We start from the raw sequence: 22,350 nt of genomic DNA, 5'->3' as shown, positions 1-22,350 counted from the left end.
GCCTCTGCTAATCCGGCTCGTCAACCAGCTCAAGAGGTCACGGTGCAGGATGATCCTCGTCGCACCTGCGTGGCCGAGGCAGATATGGTTCCCGGACCTTCTGGACTTGTCAGCGTCCCCGCCGATCAAGCTGCCGGCGGACGCGGATCTACTCTCCAGGGAAGGAGGCGCCATCCTCCACCACGACCCGAAGTCGCTGAACTTGCAGGCCTGGCTCCTGCAGCACTAGAGTTTGGAGGATACGACATACCGGCCGATTGCAGAGAGGTTCTTGCAAAGGCCAGGGCGTCCTCGACTCTTAAATGCTATGGACACAAATGGAAGAGGTTCTCTGTCTGGTGCCACGCACAGAAGATTAACCCTCTACGGATTACGGCTCCCCAAGTACTGCCGTACCTGCTGACACTGGCCAAAGCTGGTCTGGCACATGCGTCCATCAAGATTCATCTTGCTGCGATCTCCCGATACACCAGAACCACGGGCCGGACGTCCTTGTGGTCTCATCGTCTGGTGAAAGAGTTCATGAAGGGACTGTTCAGATCGTTCCCGCCGGTGAAGGCTCCGGCCCCGGCGTGGGAGCTCAACGTGGTGCTGACCAAGCTCATGGGACCTCCGTTCGAGCCTCTGCACTCGGCCCCGTTGAAGTTTCTATCGTGGAAAACAGCTTTTCTTGTGGCCATCACCTCCGCACGACGAGTGGGAGAGATCCAGGCCCTTTCCTGCAAGGCCCCGTACTTGACTTTCCACGACACGAGGGTAGTGCTCAGGACGCACCCCTCCTTCATGCCCAAGGTACCGTCGGACTTCCATCTCAACGAACCCTTGGTGTTACCTGTGTTCTTCCCGTCGCCTTCGTCGCCGGCTGAGAGGACTTTGCACTCGCTGGATGTAGCTAGAGCGCTGAAGTTCTACGTGGACCGCACAAAGGGTTTTCGGAAGACGTCACAACTCTTTGTGAACTTTGGACCTGTCAATCAGGGGAAGGCTCTCTCGAAGGCTTCCATCTCCAGATGGCTCTCCGGCTGTATCATGTGCTGTCACCGGTTGGCAAACCGACCGCTGCCTGGCCGTCCGAGAGCCCATTCCACCAGAGCGATCGCAGCTACCACGGCGTTCCCATCTGGTGTGCCCCTGCTGGACATATGCAGGGCTGCTACGTGGAGGTCGACGCACACCTTCACGAAATTCTACTGCGTCGACCGGGATTCCAGGGAGGAGTCCAGGGTCGGCCAAGCAGTGCTGCGCAACCTGTTCGCCTGAGGTGAGCCTGGTGAGGAGGTAAGATGCTTAATGTTGAGTTGATGTGATGCTTAATGTTGAGCCTTTGCCACCTCCCGTGGTTGTGCATGTGTGTACTGCTATGTATTCTTTATTCATGAGCATGTGAATCCATGCCAGACCCCATGCTGGAGAAGGAACAAGTTACTTACCTGTAACTGTTGTTCTCCAGCATGGGTCTGGCATGGATTCACATGCGAACCCTCCCGCCTACCCCTCTGCGGCTCTTCACTTGGTCATACTGCCACTTCACGTGCTTCCAAATCTGAAGATGGCTGCCAGAGGCGGTGCTTAGGTAGAGGGCAGTCATTGGCTGTGGTCAGTATGACGCAGAGACCAGTGATTGGTTATTACTACGAAAGACAGATCAGAAACGAAACTGATACTGGTTTTTTCTTTACCGAGGATTCCCAGCCTGACGACGGGGAATATTCATGAGCATGTGAATCCATGCCAGACCCATGCTGGAGAACAACAGTTACAGGTAAGTAACTTGTTCCTTCTGGCTTAAAATGGTAGATAAAATGCTGTTTTGCCTTTTAGTTGAAGAAAGTCACGTTCATAGTGCAACTAATGGACAATGTCAGCGTGAACCACTAAAATGACATTGTTGCAAATATCTGAATGTTTCATTATTTGTATTCTTTAGGACGCTCCTACTGTGTGTTTTCTCAGAGAATGCTGAACCAGTGTCTGGAGTCACTAGTTCAAAAAGTGCAAAGTGGAGTAGTGATCAACTTTGAAAAATCTGGACCAGACCCTCCTATTGTTGAAGGTATTGGGATCATCTGAAATGGTTGAATACATATTTCTGCCATATTCTTATATTTTTCCTTCTAGTTTGTAGAAATATTCTAAATGCAATACTTCATGTTATTTATTATTTTCATATTTACTGAACGTAGAGTTGAAGTGTTGGCTTGATGCAACATTGCATACCTTCATCCACAAGCATTTGCCCTCCACTGCAGTGTAACCAGAAGCCACCTACTATTGAGTATTGTGCTGAAATCGTTGCAGTCTGAATTATTTTGATTTGTTGCCTTACTTTCTTTTTCTTCCCGAGGCTTGCTTCACTTCGAATGTTAGAGCTTCCTAGTGGATGATCACTTACGACTTTGTCAATTACTACGCATGTCTTTCCTTCATGAATACTGTCCAAGAAGACACTAAAAAAAATTCAGGGATGGCAGCAAAGCTTCCTTCATTCTGCAATCACTGGCATTGCAATATGTGTGCTATTTAAACTGCCCCCTTCTGTCTTTGCAGATCCTTCCTGTTTTGTTGACCATTCGTGACCTGGGGAGGTGGATTTTCAGGAGATTTTCCTTTAGTCCTTGTGTTCGGGGTCCTCTGGTGTAGACCACCTGACTCTGGTACTACTAGTGAGTCCCTCAAGATCACTAGACTCATCAGGTGGTACTCTGGCAGAGCAGTCTAGGTCTAACTCAGAGGTGAAGTGGATTTGTTTGCAGGTACAGTGCACGCTTTTCATTGGACACCAAAAAGAAGTTATACACACTTATTGATAAAAATATTTTTCATATATGAAGGCAAAGAGAAACTGGTAAGTAAAATTTTGTAAAAAAGTGGAAACGGCCAAGTAAATACTTTACAGGTAGGCAAGTTCTCGGAGACCAATGGGCAAACCAGTATTGGAAATAGGGGTAGTCCTTGGCAGCAGAGTGTTGCATCAGCGTGAAAGCTTTCTCAGGGAGCATTCCCTGGAGTTACGTTTGAGGGAGACACTTGTTGGGTAGATATTTAATTTCTATGCCAAATATCCTTCACCTCACCTGTGAGACCCCCAACAGTTTTTTGCTGGACTAATGGATTTATTTTCTCTAAGTGAGAAACTTTTTGTCCATAGGAAACCTAGTTCATTATTATTGTACTTATTTTATGGAGTCATGTTTTCCTACTTGTTTTACAAGGCATCTGTAATTCACGTTTGTAGCACACTGCACCTTTTGTGCAGTGCTACTGGGGGAATGTTGGGTAAGAATTAGTGCTGTCCAACTGGTGTGGGATTACACAAGACTTCCCTTGATATTGGTAACTTTTTTTTTTTAAACCTTTTTATTGGTGGTCTCAACAGACATAAGGCATTAACTCAACATTACATTGTGTAGTTTACATTAATGTGCACATACAATCAATATACATTTTACATGGCAATTTCACTGTCCGAGCATAAATCATAGATATGCCCTGAAGGGGCCCCAAATGTCCTTTGGTCGCCACATGCTTGGTTGTGTTAGGACGTACTGTTCCTCGCACTCATTAATGTATGTCAATTCACGCAGGAATGTGTTCATGCTTGGGGGGGCCGGGCTTTTCCATGCCTGTAGAATACACTTTTTGGCGATTGCACATGATACATTAGTCTAACTTTTTCAGAGCATTTCCCAATATCTCCGAACAAATACTTTCGAGGAGCCAGCTGTGGGGGAAACTGCGTGACCTCTGTAAGCATTTCAGCCACCCTACCCCAGAACTATACCAAGGCCGGGCACTTCCAGGACATACGATATGAATCCTCTTGTGGAGTCCCACATTTGGGGAAACTGCCAGAATCGTCCGGCATAAATTTGGCTATTTTGGCAGTTGTATAGTGCAGCCTATTGAGTATTTTGAATTGTATTTGCCGTAGACCCGCATTAAATGATATCCTTTTGGTAACTGCACAGTATCTCACCCATTTCTCATCTGGTATCGATATTTGCATATCCGACTCCCGTTTTTCTTTAATCTGGTTTTTCGTGGGGGTGTGTTTTTGCACTGATGTATACAATTTGGTAATCCCCAACCCTCCTTGCGATGTAACCAATTGTAGGCTTGGGTGAGAGGGGGGCTCATCAGCGAAGGATGGCCATCGTGTCTGATAAGCAGATCGCATTCGATAATATTGCAATGTTCGGAGAGGACCACCACCCATAGCTCTCGTGAATTCTGCTAGGGTCGCGAACTTTCCGTCTACATACATATCTCCCACCTTCATTTCTTTAATGGGATCCCAGGTTTCCTGTATGCTTATGTCAAATGTGGGGGAGATATTTGGGTAGTTCCACTGGGGAATTTCCGGATTGTAGGGTATCTCTAGTTTCAGTTTCTTGTATATTGCCCCCCAGGCTCTTACAGTACAACTCACAGGGTCATAATCACATGCATCCCTATATCGTGTATCAAAAATAACCGATCTGATATCCGTGGGTGAGGTGGTATGTGTCTCTATCAATGTTTGGGGCGAGTTGTCTATTGCTTCATACCAGAATTTGAAATCTTGGGCAGCAATTCCGCCTCTGTCGTATGGTTCTACCATCTTTTCCCAGCTCATCCTGGCCACCTTTCCATTCCAAATAAATGTCACTGCCAGAGATCTGAGTCTGGAGAAGAATTCCTTGCCCGGCCATATAGGGATGTTTACAAATAAATATAGCAGTTTTGGAAGCACAATCATTTTGAGTTTAGTGATCCTACCATGAAGCGAAATGGGGAATTGTCTCCAGACCTGCAGTTCGGAGTTGAGTGTCTGCAGTGTCTGTTCATGATTATCAGCGTATAGGGTTTGTCTATTCCCAGAGACCAGTACCCCTAGGTACCTGATATGTCGCTCTGACCACTTAAGGCCCCATGTTAACGCAGGGCACTTTGTGGAGGGGGCGAGTGGGAAGATTTCTGACTTCGCGTTGTTCACCTTGTATCCGGAGTATTCAGCAAATTTGTGAATGTCTGCTATTATGGGGGAGATGTTCACCTCTGGTTCACGTACATACAGCAGTGAATCATCTGCGTATAATGGAATTATCTGGGTGGCTCCCTTCAGCGTGATACCCCTGTTTTTATGTTGCAGTCGAACAGCTGCTGTCATGGGCTCTATGGTTAAGGCAAATAAAATTGGGGAGAACGGGCACCCTTGTCTGGTGCCTTTACCTAGTTCAAACAGCTCCGGGGTGGTTCTGTTGGTGCACACTTTTGTGTTGGGGGCAGTGTATAATAGCCTGACGTATTTTATAAAGTTGGGGCCTATTCCAAACGCCTCGAGTACCGAAAAGAGGTTTTCCCAGGAGACCAGAATCGAACGCCTTCTCTGCATTGAGGGACAGCGCTAACGCCTGTTTGTTGGGGTTTATTTGTGCCATTATGGCGAATAGCCTGCGTAGGTTCAAGGCCGTGGTTCTTTGCGGGATAAATCCACTTTGGTCTGTATGTACCAGCGTGGGTGTTATAGGCAGCATGCGGTTCGCCAATACTTTCGAGAAGATTTTTACATCCACATTTATAAGCGATAGGGGCCTGTAAGATGACTTATCATGATTATGACCTCCTGCATTGTTAAGGGTAATATTTGTTTTCCCAGGGCCTCTTTCCATGTCTCGAGCAATATAGGGACCAGCTCTTCACGAAACGCTTTATAGAATTCCACGTTGAGCCCGTCTGCTCCCGGTGCTTTACCGGTTGAGAGGTCCTTTATTGCTTCCGTGAGTAGTTCTGCTGTGATGGGCTGTTCTAGGGCCAGTTTGTTTACGTCTGGAAGTGTCGGGAGATCTAGTGTGGCAAGGTAGTTTTTAATTTCAGTAAGAGATTTCTTTGTTTGCATATACAGTTTTGTAGAAATGAGTGATTATCTCGTTCTGTGCTGTTTGGATAGTGGTAATCCGGGTTTGTTGCTTCTCGTGTTTCACTAGGTTAGCCAGCAATTTCCACGCCTTGTTTCCCTCTCCATACTTGCGTGCTCGGGTGGGGGCCGCAATATATTGTATTTCCTTCCTTGCCAGGCAGTGAAATTCCCCGAGTGTCTGTGCATCTCGGCTAGGGTATCCCTTGTGTGTGCGGCTATAGGTTTCTTCTAGCTCGTTAAATTTCACTTCCACCCCTTCTAGTTCTCGGCGTACACCCTTCATAAGTCCTGTGGTTTTAGATGGTACACCCCGTTTCGGCGCCGCCGGTTCAGCGCGGGCCGATTCGCCACGGCCAGTTCGGCGACAGGATGTTTTGGCGCTGGGATGTTTTGGCGCGCCGCACACCAGTGCACATCGCCTGCAGTTTAGGGAAACGTTCAGTGCAACCTCATCCCACACTATTTTAAAATGAAACTGTTCTAGTGCGGTTTCATTTTAAAATAGTGTGGGATGAAGTTGAAACTCGCACTTTCAGTGCACTGCACCTGTACGTTTCCCTAAACAGCAGGCGATGTGCTCTGGTGTGCGGTGCACAGGGCAGATTAGATCTGCCGGGGTCACGAGGGTGGGGGCTGTGCTGCTCGGAGCAGACCGTTCCGAGCAGCACAGCCCTCACCTTCGAGGGCCCTGCTGTGTGGTCTGCGTGGCTGTGGTGCCTACATGAAGAACTCGCAGGACATTTATGTGCTGCCAGTTCGGCGCGGGCTGCCGTGCCGAATCGGCTGCTGCGCCGAACCGGCCACGCCGAAATGTTTTCAACATATAAGGTTTCAACGTTGTTTGAGTCCTTCAGTATATCCCTAGGCATTCTCCATCTCAATTAGGCCTGGGGGCATCAGCCAGCTTGATCTCCATCACCACCGGGGAATGGTCAGACAGCGTGTGGCGAAGGATTTCACAGTTTTGCAGTGTATGCGAGATATTTGAGGATATAAACCAATAGTCTATACGTGACTCACTGTTATGTACCGATGAGTAGAATGTGTATTGTCTATAGAATGGAGAACTCGCCAAGCATCCAGTAGGGACAATTGGGGAAGGATTTGACCCAAGGTTAATGCCGTCTTGGTGGGTGGCCTGGCCACACTGCCAGATGTATCTAATGCAGGATCCAGCGCCACGTTGAAGTCTTCACCCCATATTATGCTAGTTGTGTCATGTTTACTTAGGATATTAAACATATTTAGGTAGAGTTCCGGGTCATCCAGGTTGGGTCCATATGTGTTCACCAGGGTTATTCGTTTCCCAGCTATTTCCCCCCCAAAACACTACATATCTTCCCGACAGGTCTGCCTTGTGTCCCTTGGTTAGGAAATCCAGCGAGTGGTGTATGAGTGTGCAAACCCCTCTGGATTGCGAGGAGTAATCTGTATAATATCGTGACTTGCCCCATTTAGCCAATATATTTTCATTAACTATACTTTGTGCATGTGTTTCTTGCAGCATTAAGATCTGGGGCCCGTGTCTGTTGACATAGTTCCCCACTTTTCTGGCTTTCATCGGGTTATTTAGGCCCCGGACATTCCAGGACAGTCTTATTTTTAACCCATCACCAGTTCATTCATGTATATGAGCTGTGACATGCCACAATGGGAATACAGTAATAGTTCGCCATTATTTGAGTAGTGCCAGTGTCCGCGAGACCACATTTCCGTTAAACTAAAACTTTTGGTCACATATTCCTCTCCCCAAGGCTCAAACTCGTCTTGGTGAGGCCAACTGGCCAAAATCTTCACAACTTCCCCGCCCCCCTCCCCCCTCCTCCTCCCACATCTGCCCCAACTTGACGATGGCCCCTAATAAACATTAGGAACTTTCCTGAGGGTACCTTTTGTTGCTTACACTGGGCCGCCAGATCGGGCTCACGGGCCGCTGTAATATTACTTGAAGCCCCCTGCAGTAGCCGAACATTTCTAACCGGATACACATTTGGCTCAAGGCAATTGGCGGGGTTCAGTCATTTGCCGCTGGCGAGTGACCCCCCATTCTGGTCTGGCACATGGCCCCTAGGGGGCGGCGGGGTAGTGGCCTCCACATATGCCAGAGCTGCGGTCGGAGTCTCAAAGAAATGTGCCCTTCCCCCATATTGGATACGCATCTTGGCTGGGAATATCAGTGCATATGGGACCTGTCGTGTTCTCAGCATTTTTTTAACCGGCTCATATGATCTTCGGCTGGCCTGTACTCCAGCCGCGAAGTCTGGATAGATATGTATACAGTTGCCATTGAATTGCAGTGTCCCAAGCGGTCTCGCCTTCCTGAGGATTGTGTCCCTGTCCCGGTAATTAAGCAGCCTTGCAATAATCGTGCGCGGTGGATCCCCAGGTTTTGATACAGGGGCCAAAGTGCGGTGTGCACGCTCAACCAGGAAGTGCCCTGAGAAGGAGTCAGAGCCCAGGAGAGTCTTAAGGAGTGATTCAATCTGCAGTTCCATTTTGTCTTTACCAAATGTCTCGGGTATTCCGAAAATGCACACAGTGTTCCTTCTAGAATGCGGTTCCAGGTCTTCGCACTTATTCTGAAGCTTATTCATGTTTTCCTTGAGCTGGGCTATGTCTTGTTCATGTCGTGCGACATTGTCCTCGATCGATCCAATCCTATTTTCTGCTTCCGTTAATCTTAGGCTGTGTTTTTCCACTCTTGTTTTCAAAGTTCCAATGGTTGTTACAATATCGTTCAATTTTACATTTAGGGATAGAAGACCACTTTGGACTATGTTGGTTAGGTATTCGACTTTATCCCCACTCTCTGCTACAGATTCGGAACTGGGTGGCGTGGCTGGCTCGAGTTCACCACTCCCCGACTGGCTGCTAGTGTAGGAGTCCATCGGCCCTTTCTTTTTGGCTCCTGCTCCTTCCACCATTTTGTCCTGTTTTCAAGTGTTTCCCATAGTGCTACAGCCGTTTTGCTTTCCCACGCTTTGTGAAGATGTTGGCCATAGTGTAACCAGCTAGGGGAGACGCTGTGCCACACCTCTGGGTGTTCCCCGGCCGCCGGGTTAAGCCAGGAGGCACTCAGCCAGGGCCCCGGTGGGGGACTGCTGTCGGTCCCGGATTCACTCCCCTTTGCCCAAGTTCAATGGATTGTGCTCTCACGTATCTGCCTGCTGGCTGGTACGCCTTCTCAATGGTGCATAGAGTGTTTAGCAGGGCATTCGTTTGTTGTCCCCTCCTGAATTATGCATATATAGGGTACTGCTTCCAAGTCCCAGACATTCCAATATGCAATTCGTTTTATCGTTGTCAGGCACGTTATTTGTTTGTTTTGTACAAGGCCAGTGTCGTCGTAGGATCTGTAGGTGTCACTTAAGCGGCAGCACACTTTAACTGCATACCAATTCGTCAGGCACAGCACCTCACAATTGCACCCCCAGACGTCTCACCTGCGGGCCAACTCACCAGGGCATCCGCGCGTCGCAGCGGGGAGTACTACGAGCCACGTAGTGCATCCAGGGTTGTTTCCCAGCAGCAGCCTCGCAATCCAGCAATGCTCCCCGAACCAAGAGTGTTTTACAGTCCGGATTAATTCCGCCGCCTGCGGCCTCTGTGTGTGAGGGTGGTCGTATGTTGGGGCTGCGCCGCCGGGACAGACCCCCTCGTCTCCGCGCCCCTCTGCAGCTACCTTCAGGGTTTTTCGTAGGGCATATGCTCCGCAGCTCCTGCCTCAGTCGCGGGCTCCAAGGAGGCAGCAGGGGAGGCCCTCCAAGGACCGGCAGTACACGGCGAGTGCACGCCTCACCGAGGGCCCGGTCCCAGTCCATGCGGCAGCCCCACGGCCACCCCGGCCTCTGAATACGGGTATCAGTCGGGGCGGTATCCAACAGCCGGCCCTTCCACGCAGCCTCGGCAGTTCCAGCCACCGTACGAGCCAGTCAAAGCTGCTCACCCGGGTCTGGCCTCTTTCACTCCGGCGCTGCTCTGCCGCAGGCCACTCCTCCTGGCACCCAGCCGTCCAGAGTGCCAGCGGCCCAGGGCCTCAATCTTCTGGATGTGTGGGTCGGCTCGCGTCCAGGCCTTGCACCGCCGAAACGTCCGCCCTGCGTATCTCTGCCGCCGATGCCTTATTAGCCTTAGGATTTTCTGTACGAGTGTGTGGATGTCCCCGCTCGTCTTCCCCGCTCGCCGTCCCGCAGCAAGCTCCAGAACCAGGATTAGTTTCACAACTGATTTTTCACGGGCCGGAGCACTCGTATCAGGCAGTCATCACTGTCGTGCGCAACAGCGCCCCCCGGTAACCCTTTTTAATATAGGCCCGTACTACACAAGTTGGTAGTGTGACTGAGCAGCCAGGCTTATCTTAAGAGGGGTAATGTGAGCTGTAGCGCTGTACAATGAAATCGGCAAATACAAGTATCCAATTAAACACTTAGTTATATAATACATTACTTATACACCATGATATTTAAAACATTCTTTAAAAAGCAGTAATTCGCTGTAACTTTAAACCCAAAATAGGATTCAATTCAACAGTGAACAATAAAGCGGGTGAATAATTCATATGTTACACATATTCCATCACCCGGAGGTGACGTCATTTGAGGTCAGTATAACATTTATATAGTATTACCTTTGCAAAATTGAGTTTTCAAGGAAGGAAATGTTTAGGTTAGATCAGAACAGACTGATAGGTTATAAGAAAAGTTTAGATTCTCCCAGGGGTTGCAGGCAGTCTATAATCCCAGCATTAAAGTGTTCCACATTTAAAACCTGTAAGGGAACAAGCACTGCCAAATCCGATAGGTTCAGAAGGAGGCCTTTAGGGAGACAGGACAGGCAAAGTCAAAGTTTTGATGCTCTTCTTAGAAATCTGTTCTTAAATAGTCAGTGTTCAAAAGAGAAATCACAGCAACTCAAGAGGAGTCCTCTTTAGAAAGCACAAGCCGTAAGGCCAATGCAGGTAAATTGAGGTCAACTTAAATCGCATTTCTAAAGATAGGCAGCACCCCAAATGGCAAAAGGATTCTATTATATGGAATTTTTATTAAGCGTCAACGCGCCCGCAGGCCTCGGAGCGCTGACAGACAAACTAACATGAAACACTGAGAAACTATGAATAACCATAGAATATAGGTCAATGGCCAAGAAGAGGGAGGATGAAGCAAGGCTTGGATTCCTCCACCGTCAATTGAGTTTTTTAGTGCTTTTTTTTAATGGAGCAACTGAAGGAAGCTGCTTGATTGATGAGGGTAGATTGTTCCAGACCCCTGCACCCCAAGCATTGAGGCTCAGATCTCCAAATCTCTTAAGTTTGCATCATGGCTGCATGAGTAGAGACTTATTGTTAGACCGCAGAGTCCGCCTGCAAGGCAGTCTTCTGATCCGTGTTTTGAGATAGCTGGGAGCACTACCTGCGAGGCATTTAAACACTAAGCAAGAGGCTTTAAAATGTACCACAAGCCCCACACTAACTTTGAAATGAAGAAGTTGTTCCATCTGGATGCAATGTAGCAGACCCTTGTTCCTGGTCCTTGGTTATGGTGACGAAAGGGAGGGACGTCTGGCAGGCTCCTGCGGCAGCACTCGAGAGAGGGACTCTGCAGCAATGCATTTCTGTCGATTCAGCGGCTTCGTGGTTTTGGCACCTTTTTCTCAGCGCCATAGAATATCGAAAAGCACTGGTTAGGATTTCCTTGATCCCTCGGTCCTGGGCTCTGGTGGCCGTGGACTCTGGATACAGATTTCTTGCTTCTGTAGGGTCCTCTGGATGCCTTCGGAAGACCATGCATGCACAGGTGGTTGAGGTACCCCGGGTATTGGGCTTCTGCAGCCTTGGAAAGTTACAGCAAGTCGGAGGTTGCGCCAATATATGTCTCTAGGCTAATTGGTCACAGCAGCCTAAGGGAAGAAGTAGTCCTTTACGTGTCTCCCCTGTCGATTTGAAAACTTAGTCAGCACAGCTGTAGGGCTTATCCGGGCACTTTGTGGGCCAGGAGGGTGCTGCTGCCATCTTCTCTCGTCTTCTTGGGATGTTGTCCTCAGTGGTCGACTCTGCTCTTAGTCCTGAAAACCTCGCTTTTTATGCAAGTTCCCATTCATTCACAGCCATAGGCTGTCCTCAAGGATAGCCAGCTGGCCAATTTGAACAGGTTTACTCAGGCACACCTAGAGACAAAGGTCAGGGAAGTTTCAGGACCCTCCCTGCCTTTCCAGACACAATGGAGGACCATCTTCCCTGACTGGCTGCATTTCTTTGCTGTTGCAAGAACGGAGTGCCAAGGGTCGAGAAATCAGTCTAGTGCAACGTCTGTGTTGGGTAAGATTTGGAGCAGTACCCTTTGGGTGCACTACAACAACCTTGACCTCCTGGCAATAGGAACTCGACCTTTGATATACGTCTGTACTACACAGGTTGGTACTGTGGCTCAGCAGCCAGGCTTATCTCAAGGAGTCAATGTGAGCAGTAGGGAAGTTGCACAGAGATTCAGTTACAAGTATCCAAATAAACACACTCTAGGTTTCTTGATTAAACCATAATTGACGTTTTCAATAAGCTTTCTTCAGAAAGGGGCAATATAATAGTAACACACAAATGCACAAATCCGCAAGTACCCATTTGGGATGGCACACACACTTCCTACACCCTCAGGTGACTTAAATAGCTAGGACACTGTGGACATTACTATATCACTGGTACATTTAGAGCAATATTGGGATGAGTGTTAAAAGTAAAGAGATTCAGAATAAAACAAGAGATCGCACAAATATTCTGAAGCAGAGAAGTACTTTTGAACCCCCCAATGCAAAGTAAATTAACCCTTTGCTGGAGGGAAGGTAAGACACAAGCAGAGGAGAGAAGTCATTCAGGGAGCCAGGCCAGCCAATGTCAATTGGGCACAAGTCTAGGTGAACTGAAGCACTTCTTGCAGGTATGTAAATCTTGCACAATGTTTTAGATGTCTTTGTAGAAAAAGTAGAATCAATGTAGGGTCACAATTTGGAGGCTTGTAAGAGGTAGAAGATGCAAGCAACTCTACAGAAGCAACCAAGACAAGTCTCAACTGAGATCAAATAAGGCTACAACGAGTGGTCAGTCCTCTCAAACCTGACAGTACCTTTGGTTAGATGAAATGGTTCGAGCTGGCTTCTGTTCCTGTGCAGCTCTGTAGATAACTGTTGTTCCTGGGCCTCAGTCATGGGGACAAGAGGGAGGACTTCTGGGAAATCCTACACTTGAATGGGATGGTCAGCGAAAGAAAAGGACAAACTTCTATTCAGCGGCACTTTGCAGTTTCAGCACCTCACGTCTCAGGAAATAGCACCACTGCAGACTCTCGGATACCACGCTTGACTTTCCTCGCATTTGGAGTCCAGCACTCAGTTGAGGTGGCCCAGACTTGGTCAGTCCTGTTTACTGGCAGTCCGGAGGATCTTCCACAAGCTCGGGTCCGACTTAAGTGATGCACTCCGTTGGTGTTTCTCTCCCTAGCACTTAAGTTCCAGCAGCAGCGGAAGTACAGCCAGCTTAGAGACGATGTCCAAACGAGTTGACTTTGCAGTTGATTGGTCCCACCAACTCAAGGGGTGAAGTTCGACTTGCAGGGCCTATCTAGTCCTGGGGAATTCAGAGCTTCAGCACAGCAGCAGGGCTTCACCGGGCAAACCAACGGTCCAGGAGAGATTCTTCTTCGGATTCCTTCGTCCAGTGGTCGACTGCCTTCCGAACCAAAAAGCCTTGCCTTTTATGCAGGTTTCTCACATTCATTCCAGCCTAGCTGTCAATCACACAGCAGGGTGTCTGTCCTTGCCGGACAGCCAGCCGGCCAATCGCGTTTGGACGCATTCTTGTAAACAATGGGATTAAGCACAGTGAGTTTTGGGCACCTCCCTCACTTCCTGCCCCTACCAGACATACTGGAGCCAGAAGCGGGCTTCACTTGTGAATCCTGCCAAAACTAAATGAACAAAGGGACCAACCCTGCTTTGGCGCGCAGAGTAAATCTCAAGTGTTAGGCAAAGTTTGAATGCAGTACCCTCTGGTAATACTACAAACCACTATGACTACAGGTATAGGCAGCCCAAACTTTGGTATAAGCTTGTACAGCTACATAGTTTTGGTAGCGTGTTGAGCAGCCAGGCTTATCTCAAGAAGGGAAATGTGAGCAGTAGTGGAGTTACACAAATATTCACAGTTACAGGTATTCAAATAAACTTGCACTCAAGGTTTTTTGCATAAACAATTATTAATTTATCAGTCCGTTATAAAGCCTTCTTTAGAAGGGAGCAATATCATAGTAACACACAAATATACTTCAATACTCTACACTCTGAGTTTCTGAATCAGGAAAGACCCTTTTGTGATGGTCCACAGACACAACCTACACCCACAGATGACTTCAATAACTAGGGTGCTGGGGACATTCATATCTTACTGTTGGCATGCAGAATACTCTTAAAAGTTGATAAAAGGCAAAGGTTATTAGAACACCAGACATCACACATTTCTTAAGCAGGCAAAACACTTTTAGATCCGCTTAGAAGAGTCATACAATTCAATAGGCTAAGCCAAAGTCAATGGGTAAAAGTCTTGTATAGGATGAAGCACTTCTAGTAAGTAAATGGAAAAGTCTTTGCACAAGTTCTTAGGAGTCTTTGATAAAAAGAAGAATCAAATGTAGGGCCACAAACTGATTAGACTTGTGGAAGTTATAAGCACTTCTACAGCAAGAGGTAAGTTCTCTTAGACTTGTTTTACAGTACCTTGGAAATGAAGAAAAGATGCAGCTGATGACTTCTGTTCCTGTGCAGCTCTGCAGATCTCACTGTTCCTGGGCCTCAGTCTTGGGGACAAGAGGGAGGACTTCGGGACTCCTGCAATGCACAGGGACGGTCAAAACTAGCAAACGGCAATCTTCACTTTGAGTGGCTGTTTCGCGTTTCAGCTCCTTGCGACTACCACAAACGGCAACAACACGGTTCCTGGATGTTGAGGTGGACCTTCCTTGCTTCTGGGGTCCTGCACTCTGAGGGGGCTCAGGCTTGGTCAGTCCTGCTTCTTGGGAGTCCGGAGGATCTTCCAAAAGCTGTAGGCCAGGTTAAAAGCATTGCACACAAACTGGTGTTCCTCTCTGGCTCTACGGTTTCCAGCAGCAACTCTGTGGAAATTCAACCATCTCGGAGATGGATGTCCAGGTGGCTTACTTTGGAGTTGATTGGTTCCACCAACTCAGTGAGAAGTTGTCCAGTCAGGGGCTTCTCTGTCGATGTGAACTTGGCGTTACAGCACTGCAAAAGGGCTTCACCGGGCAAACCAACAGTTCAGGAGTTGCAGCAAGCGTCCTCTTAAAATTCTTCTTTGGTTCCTTCGTCCAGTGGTCGACTCTGCCTTCCATGCCAAAAGACTTGCCTTTTATTCAGGTCCCTCCCCTTCATTCCAGCCTAGCTGTCACTAGCCCTGCAGGGTGGCTGTCCTTGCTGGACAGTCAGCCAATCACCTCAGAGTGCGTTTGGGTCTCCTAAGAGAATAAGCACAGGTGGTTTCGGGCACCTCCCTCACTTCTTGCCTACCCCCAGACACTCTGGAGCCAGAGGTGGGTTTCACTCCTGACGCACGCCAAAGGCGAAATGAACAAAGAGACCAAACCTAGTTTGGCGCGCAGAGAAAATCTCTAGTAGGACCTTTCCACAAAGAACTGGCAAGAAAAGACCACCAGGGCTCATTTTGTCAAAGATGGCTCTGCGCCATTTTGAAAAAGATGGCTCCCGTGGTTGCTTTACCGGAGCCGCGAACGCAGCCCGTGGTAAATGCAAACCATGGTAGTTCAAACGAAACCACTGCCACCAGCCATTCAGTGAGGAAAGGGTAACATGAAAATGTTACATGGATAGGTAGGAAAAGAGGCTACTAAGTAACCCCCCACCACTCCTCATAAGATGGTGTGGGCTGGACCTTCAAAGAGAAAAGGTAAGCAAAGTCAATTTCACTTTGCTATTCTTGGGAACTGTTGTTCACCCAATAAAAGGTATTTAAACTGTGACACTGCAGCAAGGTGCTGTTTGTCACCATACAAAAAAGTAGATGCCTATGGAGTTTGTCAGACTACAGAAACAAAGAAAACTGTCCAAATCGGATAAAAAATGCATGAGTGAGAATAAGATCTCACTCACTCCAGGGTAGAAATTAAAGTCCTGAAGTCCAGCAAAAGAGCTCAGAGTCTCTAAGGTTGAAGGAATTGGCACAGACATGAGAATTCTCCCTAACAAGAACCTGTTTAACCTTTCCTTGCTACAAACCTCAATATACAAAGTGTACTAGTGATATATAAATGTCATTACTGTCCTAGTTAGTGAAGTCACCTCCGGGTGTAGGAAGTGTGCAAGAAGCATCTCTAAAGAGTATCTAATAGCTTTGTGTTGATTCTGGGCAAGTATTTTGAAATACATTTAATAGATACAGATTGCCCTTTTTAAAGAATGCTTAGTTAAAAACGACTTAAATTTTTGTATTTATAACAAAAACCTTGAGTACAAGTGTTACTTGTCTACTTGTATTGGTAGATATCATAGGCTACAGCTCTACAGTTCACATTTACCCCTCTTGAGCGAAGCCTGGCTGCTCAGTCACACTACCAACTTGGGTAGTACAGGCCTATACCAAAAGGTGGGTTACCTAATACCAAAAGAAAAGTGGTGTTTTCTCCCACAGGGTTACATCAATTCTTGCCTAACACAAGGAGGTTCCCATGTATCTACGAAACCCCACCTGAAATCGTGGCAGAATATTCATCTCAGCCAATGGTATAAGGCTGTAATACAGTTTGTGGTTGCGAGCTGAGCAGCCAGGCTTATCGCAAGAGTGAATGTGAGCAGTACAAGAGGTTACACAGATGTTTTACAATCACAGTGGTTCAAGTAGACACTTACACTCAAGGTTTCTTGGTAAAACACTTATTTATTACACAATCATTTAGAAAACATTCACTAGAAGGAGGCAACTTAATATTCCACACAAATATACTTCAATACCAAACCAATAAGTTTCTGTAAATTAGGCTCCCCTGAAATAGGAGCAAAATGGCATTTCAGTTACTTTGAATGGGAGTAAAAAGGCACAAGTTAATAGAATAGATCACAAATACTTTCTTAGGCAGTGGAAATAGTTTTATTTGACTAGAGGACTCGATTCAGTTCAATAGGCGTAGGCCAAAGTCCATGGACTAGTGTCTTGGATAGTAAAGGGCAGTTCTTGTAGTGAACGGTAAAGTCTTTTCCAATGTTCTCAGAAGTAGTTTGTATGAAAAAGAATCATATGTTAGGTCACAAGCCTGCAAGTTGGCAAAGTTCCACAAACTTTCATTGGCACAGTACCTTAATGTGAAGACCAAGAGGCAGCAGAAGACCTTGGTTCCTGGCAGTTCCTGCAGATCTCACTGTTCGTGAGCCTGTCATGGGGACAAGAGGGACGACATTGGGGGACTTCTGACATGCACCGGATTGTCGAGAAACGCGGATGAAATGGAGTCGCTTCAGTTCCAGTCGCTGTCATCAAGCACACAAGCTGGTGTCGTTCACCCTGGTTAATCCTAACCAGCTCCGAGAATGGTATCCAGGTGGCTTACGAATCGATTGGTCCCACCAACTCCAAGGAAGAAGTCGTCCTTGAAGGGGCTTCTCTGTCGAGGTGAACTCGGCAATTTGGACCTGCAGCAGGGCTTCACTGGGAAAACCAACGGTCCAGCGGTTGCAGCAGCCGTCCTCTTCCAGCTCGTCTTCGGTTCTTTCGTTCCAGTGGTCGACTGCTTTCCAGTCCAAGAGACTCGCCTTTTAAACAGTTTTCTCACTTTCATTCCAGCCTAGCTGCCACCCACCGAGCAGGGTGGCTGTCCTTGCCGGACAGTCAGCCAGCCAATCACGTCAGAGTGCATTTGGTTCTCCTAGGAGACCAAGCACAGGTAGTTTCGGGCACCTCCCTCACTGCCTGCCCACACCAGACACTCAGGCGCCAGAGGCGGTCTTCAGTCCTGAAGCCCACCAAAGGCATAGAAACAAAGAGACCAAACCTAGTTTGGCGCGCAGAGACAAACTCTAGAAGGACCTCTCCAAAAAGAAATGGCGAAAAAAGAAGACCGGGCCTGTTCAAATAAAGGGGCTTAAGGCGCCATCTTGAATAACATGGCTCCCGCGATTTTTAGCTACCGGGGTTCGCGGTCAGGAGAGGTCATGGTAGTTCGTTGTTAAACCACTGCCATCAGCCATTTCGATAGGAAAGGGCAGCATTTGACTGCTGCATGAGTTTCTAGACACAGGGGATACTAGGTAACCCCTCCAGCACTCTATAGGAAGATGGTGTGTGCTGTGTCTAGGAATTTAAAAAGACTAGGAAAGTCAATTTAACCTTACATTCTCTGGGAAACAGTAGTTTATCCCAGAGAAGGTATTCTAAAAATACATCCCTCTGTCACTGCACTCAGGGTGCTGTGTAATATACATGAAAAGATGCCTTTGGAGTTATCCTAAAACTCCATAATCAAAGAACACAAGAGTAAAACACACATAATACATGAGAGAGTGGGAAAAAGGGCTCTCACTCTTTCCAGGTAAAAAAAATCAAGTCTTCAAAATCCAGCAAATTTGCTGGGAGCCTCTAAAATGAAGGGAATTAGCACATTTATGAGAACTCTCCGTAGCACCCCTTTCTTGTAAATGGGAATAATTGACTCCAGCCCAAGAAGCAGGAAGAATTTGTGGCATAAACCGTGTCAAAATGGGGTTTTAAGAAATAAGCCCAGGCCGTGGGATCCTTTTTTAATATAAATGGCGGTGGAGGCCATCAGGGTCCAGTGCCCTAGAATGTTTTGGTTGATTAATCGCCCAGATAATGTCCTCCTCTTCCTAAGGGAAAGTTATCAGAGTTCGCAGCTGCTAGCCAATCAGAAGATTAAGTGCAATCTGTATCACCTGTTGAATTTTTTTAAATAGACACCCATATATCTTCTTGAATTTAATGATCTAAGGTATGTTCTTTCTCTAGCGAGTTCTTATTGATTTGTGAACAAAATTCCTTGTATTTGGCACTAATCAAATTCTTCAACATGGGTTGATGGTCATTAGTGAAAAGTAAAGTTTTCAGCGATTCAACCAGGTTTCTATGGCGCTGACATCCCTGCTTCTTAAGTCTAAGGAACTCATTTGTCGATGGCGCCCTTTCCTTCAAAGACCCCAAGACCCAATGTTCTAATGTCTTATAATGTTTTATTTGAGAGTTAAAACAGTGGGCGCATATGTTTTTGATGGGCAACTTATTCTTAAAAGAAATATGCTCCACAGCTCTCATACTGGAGATGACCAAGGGTCTTTTGCACGTTTTTACAGTCCCTCTATGTAGAGACAAATTTAGTTCCCACAAGTCCCTGTCTCCCTGGAATCGGTGGCTAGTGTGTTTAGTATAGGATTTGTGGTCCCAGCAACACATCTGCCCTTTCCTATCCACCTCAACCAAAACTGTCGTAAAGCAACGATTGTGAGTTAAAATCGGTATGTTCAATGGAAGTGGATTACCAGGTCGTTGCTAGTTCCCATATCACTAAAACCTAGATGACTACTTTGCATTTTAATAGAGGAAATAAAGCAATGATCTAGTCATGAATATAAATCATTTCGATGGGATTGGGTCCTCCAACGTATTCCATATCTATGACCGTAATCACCACAGCTGTGCTGCTTCGGAAAATCTTTCTGCATCCTACGTCGATACGCCGTCCCCGGACCTCCTCCGACGTCACCCGTAGCCTCAGTTCCGTTTTTTCTACGAACGTGTTCGCTTCGGGAATCTCGGTGCGCCTCGACTCTTTGGAGTTTGTTGTTTCTCGGTTCTTCAAACCTGTTCGTCTTGTGAAGTTTCTTCTTCGCGAAGGATGTCTACCTAGTCTTCCACCCCGCGTCCGGGCTTTAAGTGCAGGGACTGTGGGTCCAAGATGTTGGTGACTGACTCGCACAACGCCTGCCTCTGGTGCCTCGGGGAGGCCCATGACACGGATGACTGTGTCGACTGCCAGTCGCTCATGTCCAAAGCCTTGCGGGAGCTGTCGGTAGGTAAGGTGTCCAAGCCACGGAAGTCGAGTTCTGCAGGGCTTTCGACGGACGATTCGAGGGGCGACTCTCCGCATCGTCGTCGGAAGTCCAGTGGGTCTCGGTCCCGGAGTCGGTCCCGTCACTCCTCTGCCTCTTCAATGCACTCCCGGAAGCGCCGTCATCGGTCGCCTTTCCCGTCCCCCTCCGAGGACTCCCCCTGTCGGCGGTTCGCTTATCCCACCAAGCATGCGACGCCGGAGGAATGGCCTTCCTTCGGGAAGAAAATGTTAGCAATTCTGGAATCGCAGGGCACTAGTCCGTCCGTGCCTCAGAGTGGGGTCGGTCGAGAGACACCGCTCGCCCGCCTTCGGGCTCGGGTGGTCGGCACGATTCGCGGGAGAGGTCACGCTCGGACAAGGGGAATCAATCTCGTCATGCCCGGTCCAGGTCCCGGTCCTCGACGCGTTCGAGACCGAGTGAACCTGTGGAGTCTTCGAGGAAGACGTCGACGCTGGTGGCGCCTAGGTCGTCGATGGACTCTTTCGAGGCCCCGCCTATGAAGTTGTTGTCGGCGCCCAGGCTGTCGAGGGACACGCTCGGGGCTCCGGCCTCGAGGCCTGTGTCAACGCCATCGATGCTGGCGGCGCCGATGTCTCGATGCCCTCGACGCTTTTCGAGTCTGTGTCGACGGGGATACCCCAGGGCTCAGTGGAACCCCCTAGAAAGGCTCTGGCCAAGGTCAAGCATGGCTTTGGTTCACATTCTTTGCCTTCTTACCGCCTTCTTGAGTTGTTTCAGAGGTGGATGAGGGCTCTGATGATGGCATGGTTCCTGATGCGGTGCCAGACAAGATTCTCTCGGGCCATAGCCAATTTGAGGACCTGAGGCAGTCCCTGCACGATGCTAGTGGGCTGGACACCTCTCCGGAGGTGGAGTTTTGTAGGCCTGAGCCTGGCACTCATGCTGACTCCTCGTACCGGTGCCTTATGTCTAGGGTCACCGAGTACTTGGGATGGTCTGCTCCCCCAGGGGAGTTTCTTTAGGATGACCTTACGGATATCCTCGACCTTGGTCCACCAACTGACCCGGTACTGTCGTTTTATATGGCTCTACAGAGGAGGTTGGCGGCGGCGGCTTGGACTGCTCAGGAGAGTCTCCCGGCAGTGGGCAAGTCTTTGCCGCGGAAATACCGCCCAGCCAGTAGTGACCCCTGCTACCTGTCCAAGCACATCACTCCAGAGAGTTTGGTGGTGCAGGCGGCTACGGTCCCGGCAAAGCAGGCGTCGTATCCTACCATCCCTCCTGATGGGGGAACACCAGCGTTTTGACGGCTGGGCAAAGAAAGTGTTTTCTTCAGGGGGTATGGCGCTTCAGGCAGCCAACTCTGTATGTTCCTTGTCCCGTTTCACGCACACTCTGTGGAACTGTTTCCTTAGTGGCTGAACATATTCCCTAAGGGGGGATGAATGGGATGGTTTCCTTGCCATGGTTCAGGATGGTAAGGACGCCATGTGTGAGGCTGTTCAGTCGGGTTTGGACATGGCAGATTGCGTCAGCCGGTCCATGGCGGCGAACACCATGATACGCAGGTTTGCGTGGTTGCGGAAGTCGGGGTTTGCTCCTGATGTGCAGGCCCGGCTCCTCAACATGCCCTTTGACGGGGAACATCTTTTTGGCAGCAAGGCTGACGAGAGCCTTGAGAGGTTGCAGACCTCAAAAGCTGCAGCGAAGTCATTGGGCGCTGCAGTTCGTCAACCTCTGCCTTTTCATCCTAGGGGACAGCCATGGAGGGGAGGTTCCTTTCGTTATTACTCGTCCTTTGGTAAAGCGAGAGGAGCTGCCAGTCAAAGGGGCCACCGTAGGAGTGCCAGAGGTGGAAAACAAGGTACTCGAGGTGCCAAGACCGCTTGGGCTGTTGCCTCTTTGCCCTCAGGCAACGCCACAGCCGCTTCAGCTCAGTCATGAGGTCATGTCCCATGGTTCGCCGGTTGGGGGAAGGCTGGCGCAGCATCTTGCAGAGTGGCGCGCCATTACTTCAGATGTGTGGGTTCTGGAGATCATAACCCACGGCTACTGCCTTCCTTTCCGGCAGAGGCCTCGAGACAAACTCTTTGAAGAGTCCGGATCCGCTCCTTGCGCAGAAAATTCAATCCCTGCTGGAGAAAGGTGCCATAGAACTGGTGCCTGTAGCGGAGAGGAACAAGGGATGGTATTCCCCTTATTTTTTTATTTCCAAGAAAGACGGGGGTTTGAGACCCATCATGGACTTGCACGGTTTGAACAAACTCCTCAGGAAGGACAAGTTCAAGATGGTTACTCTCTCGTCCTCCAGGCCCTTCAACTTCAGGACTGGTTGGTGTCACTCGACCTCAAAGATGCTTATT

At 48.4% G+C, this 22,350-nt stretch overlaps 1 protein-coding gene across 2 annotated transcripts in view; it reads left to right on the top strand.

The window, feature by feature from the left end:
- Positions 1-22,350, top strand: part of INTS6 (integrator complex subunit 6) — a 1,045,054-nt gene that overhangs the window by 275,043 nt on the left and 747,661 nt on the right. For both annotated transcript variants that reach the window (XM_069640441.1, XM_069640442.1), the window contains exon 6: positions 1,928-2,053. In XM_069640441.1, coding sequence (XP_069496542.1) covers positions 1,928-2,053 — 126 coding nt within the window. The remainder of the gene's footprint in view (positions 1-1,927; positions 2,054-22,350) is intronic.

The sequence above is a fragment of the Ambystoma mexicanum genome, chromosome 7q (assembly GCF_040938575.1).
Source record: "Ambystoma mexicanum isolate Mex_15411 chromosome 7q, UKY_AmexF1_1, whole genome shotgun sequence".
In the NCBI taxonomy this organism is placed as follows: domain Eukaryota; kingdom Metazoa; phylum Chordata; class Amphibia; order Caudata; family Ambystomatidae; genus Ambystoma; species Ambystoma mexicanum.
Note: the sequence above shows the minus strand (reverse complement) of the source record. Positions and strands in the feature narration are given on the sequence as shown.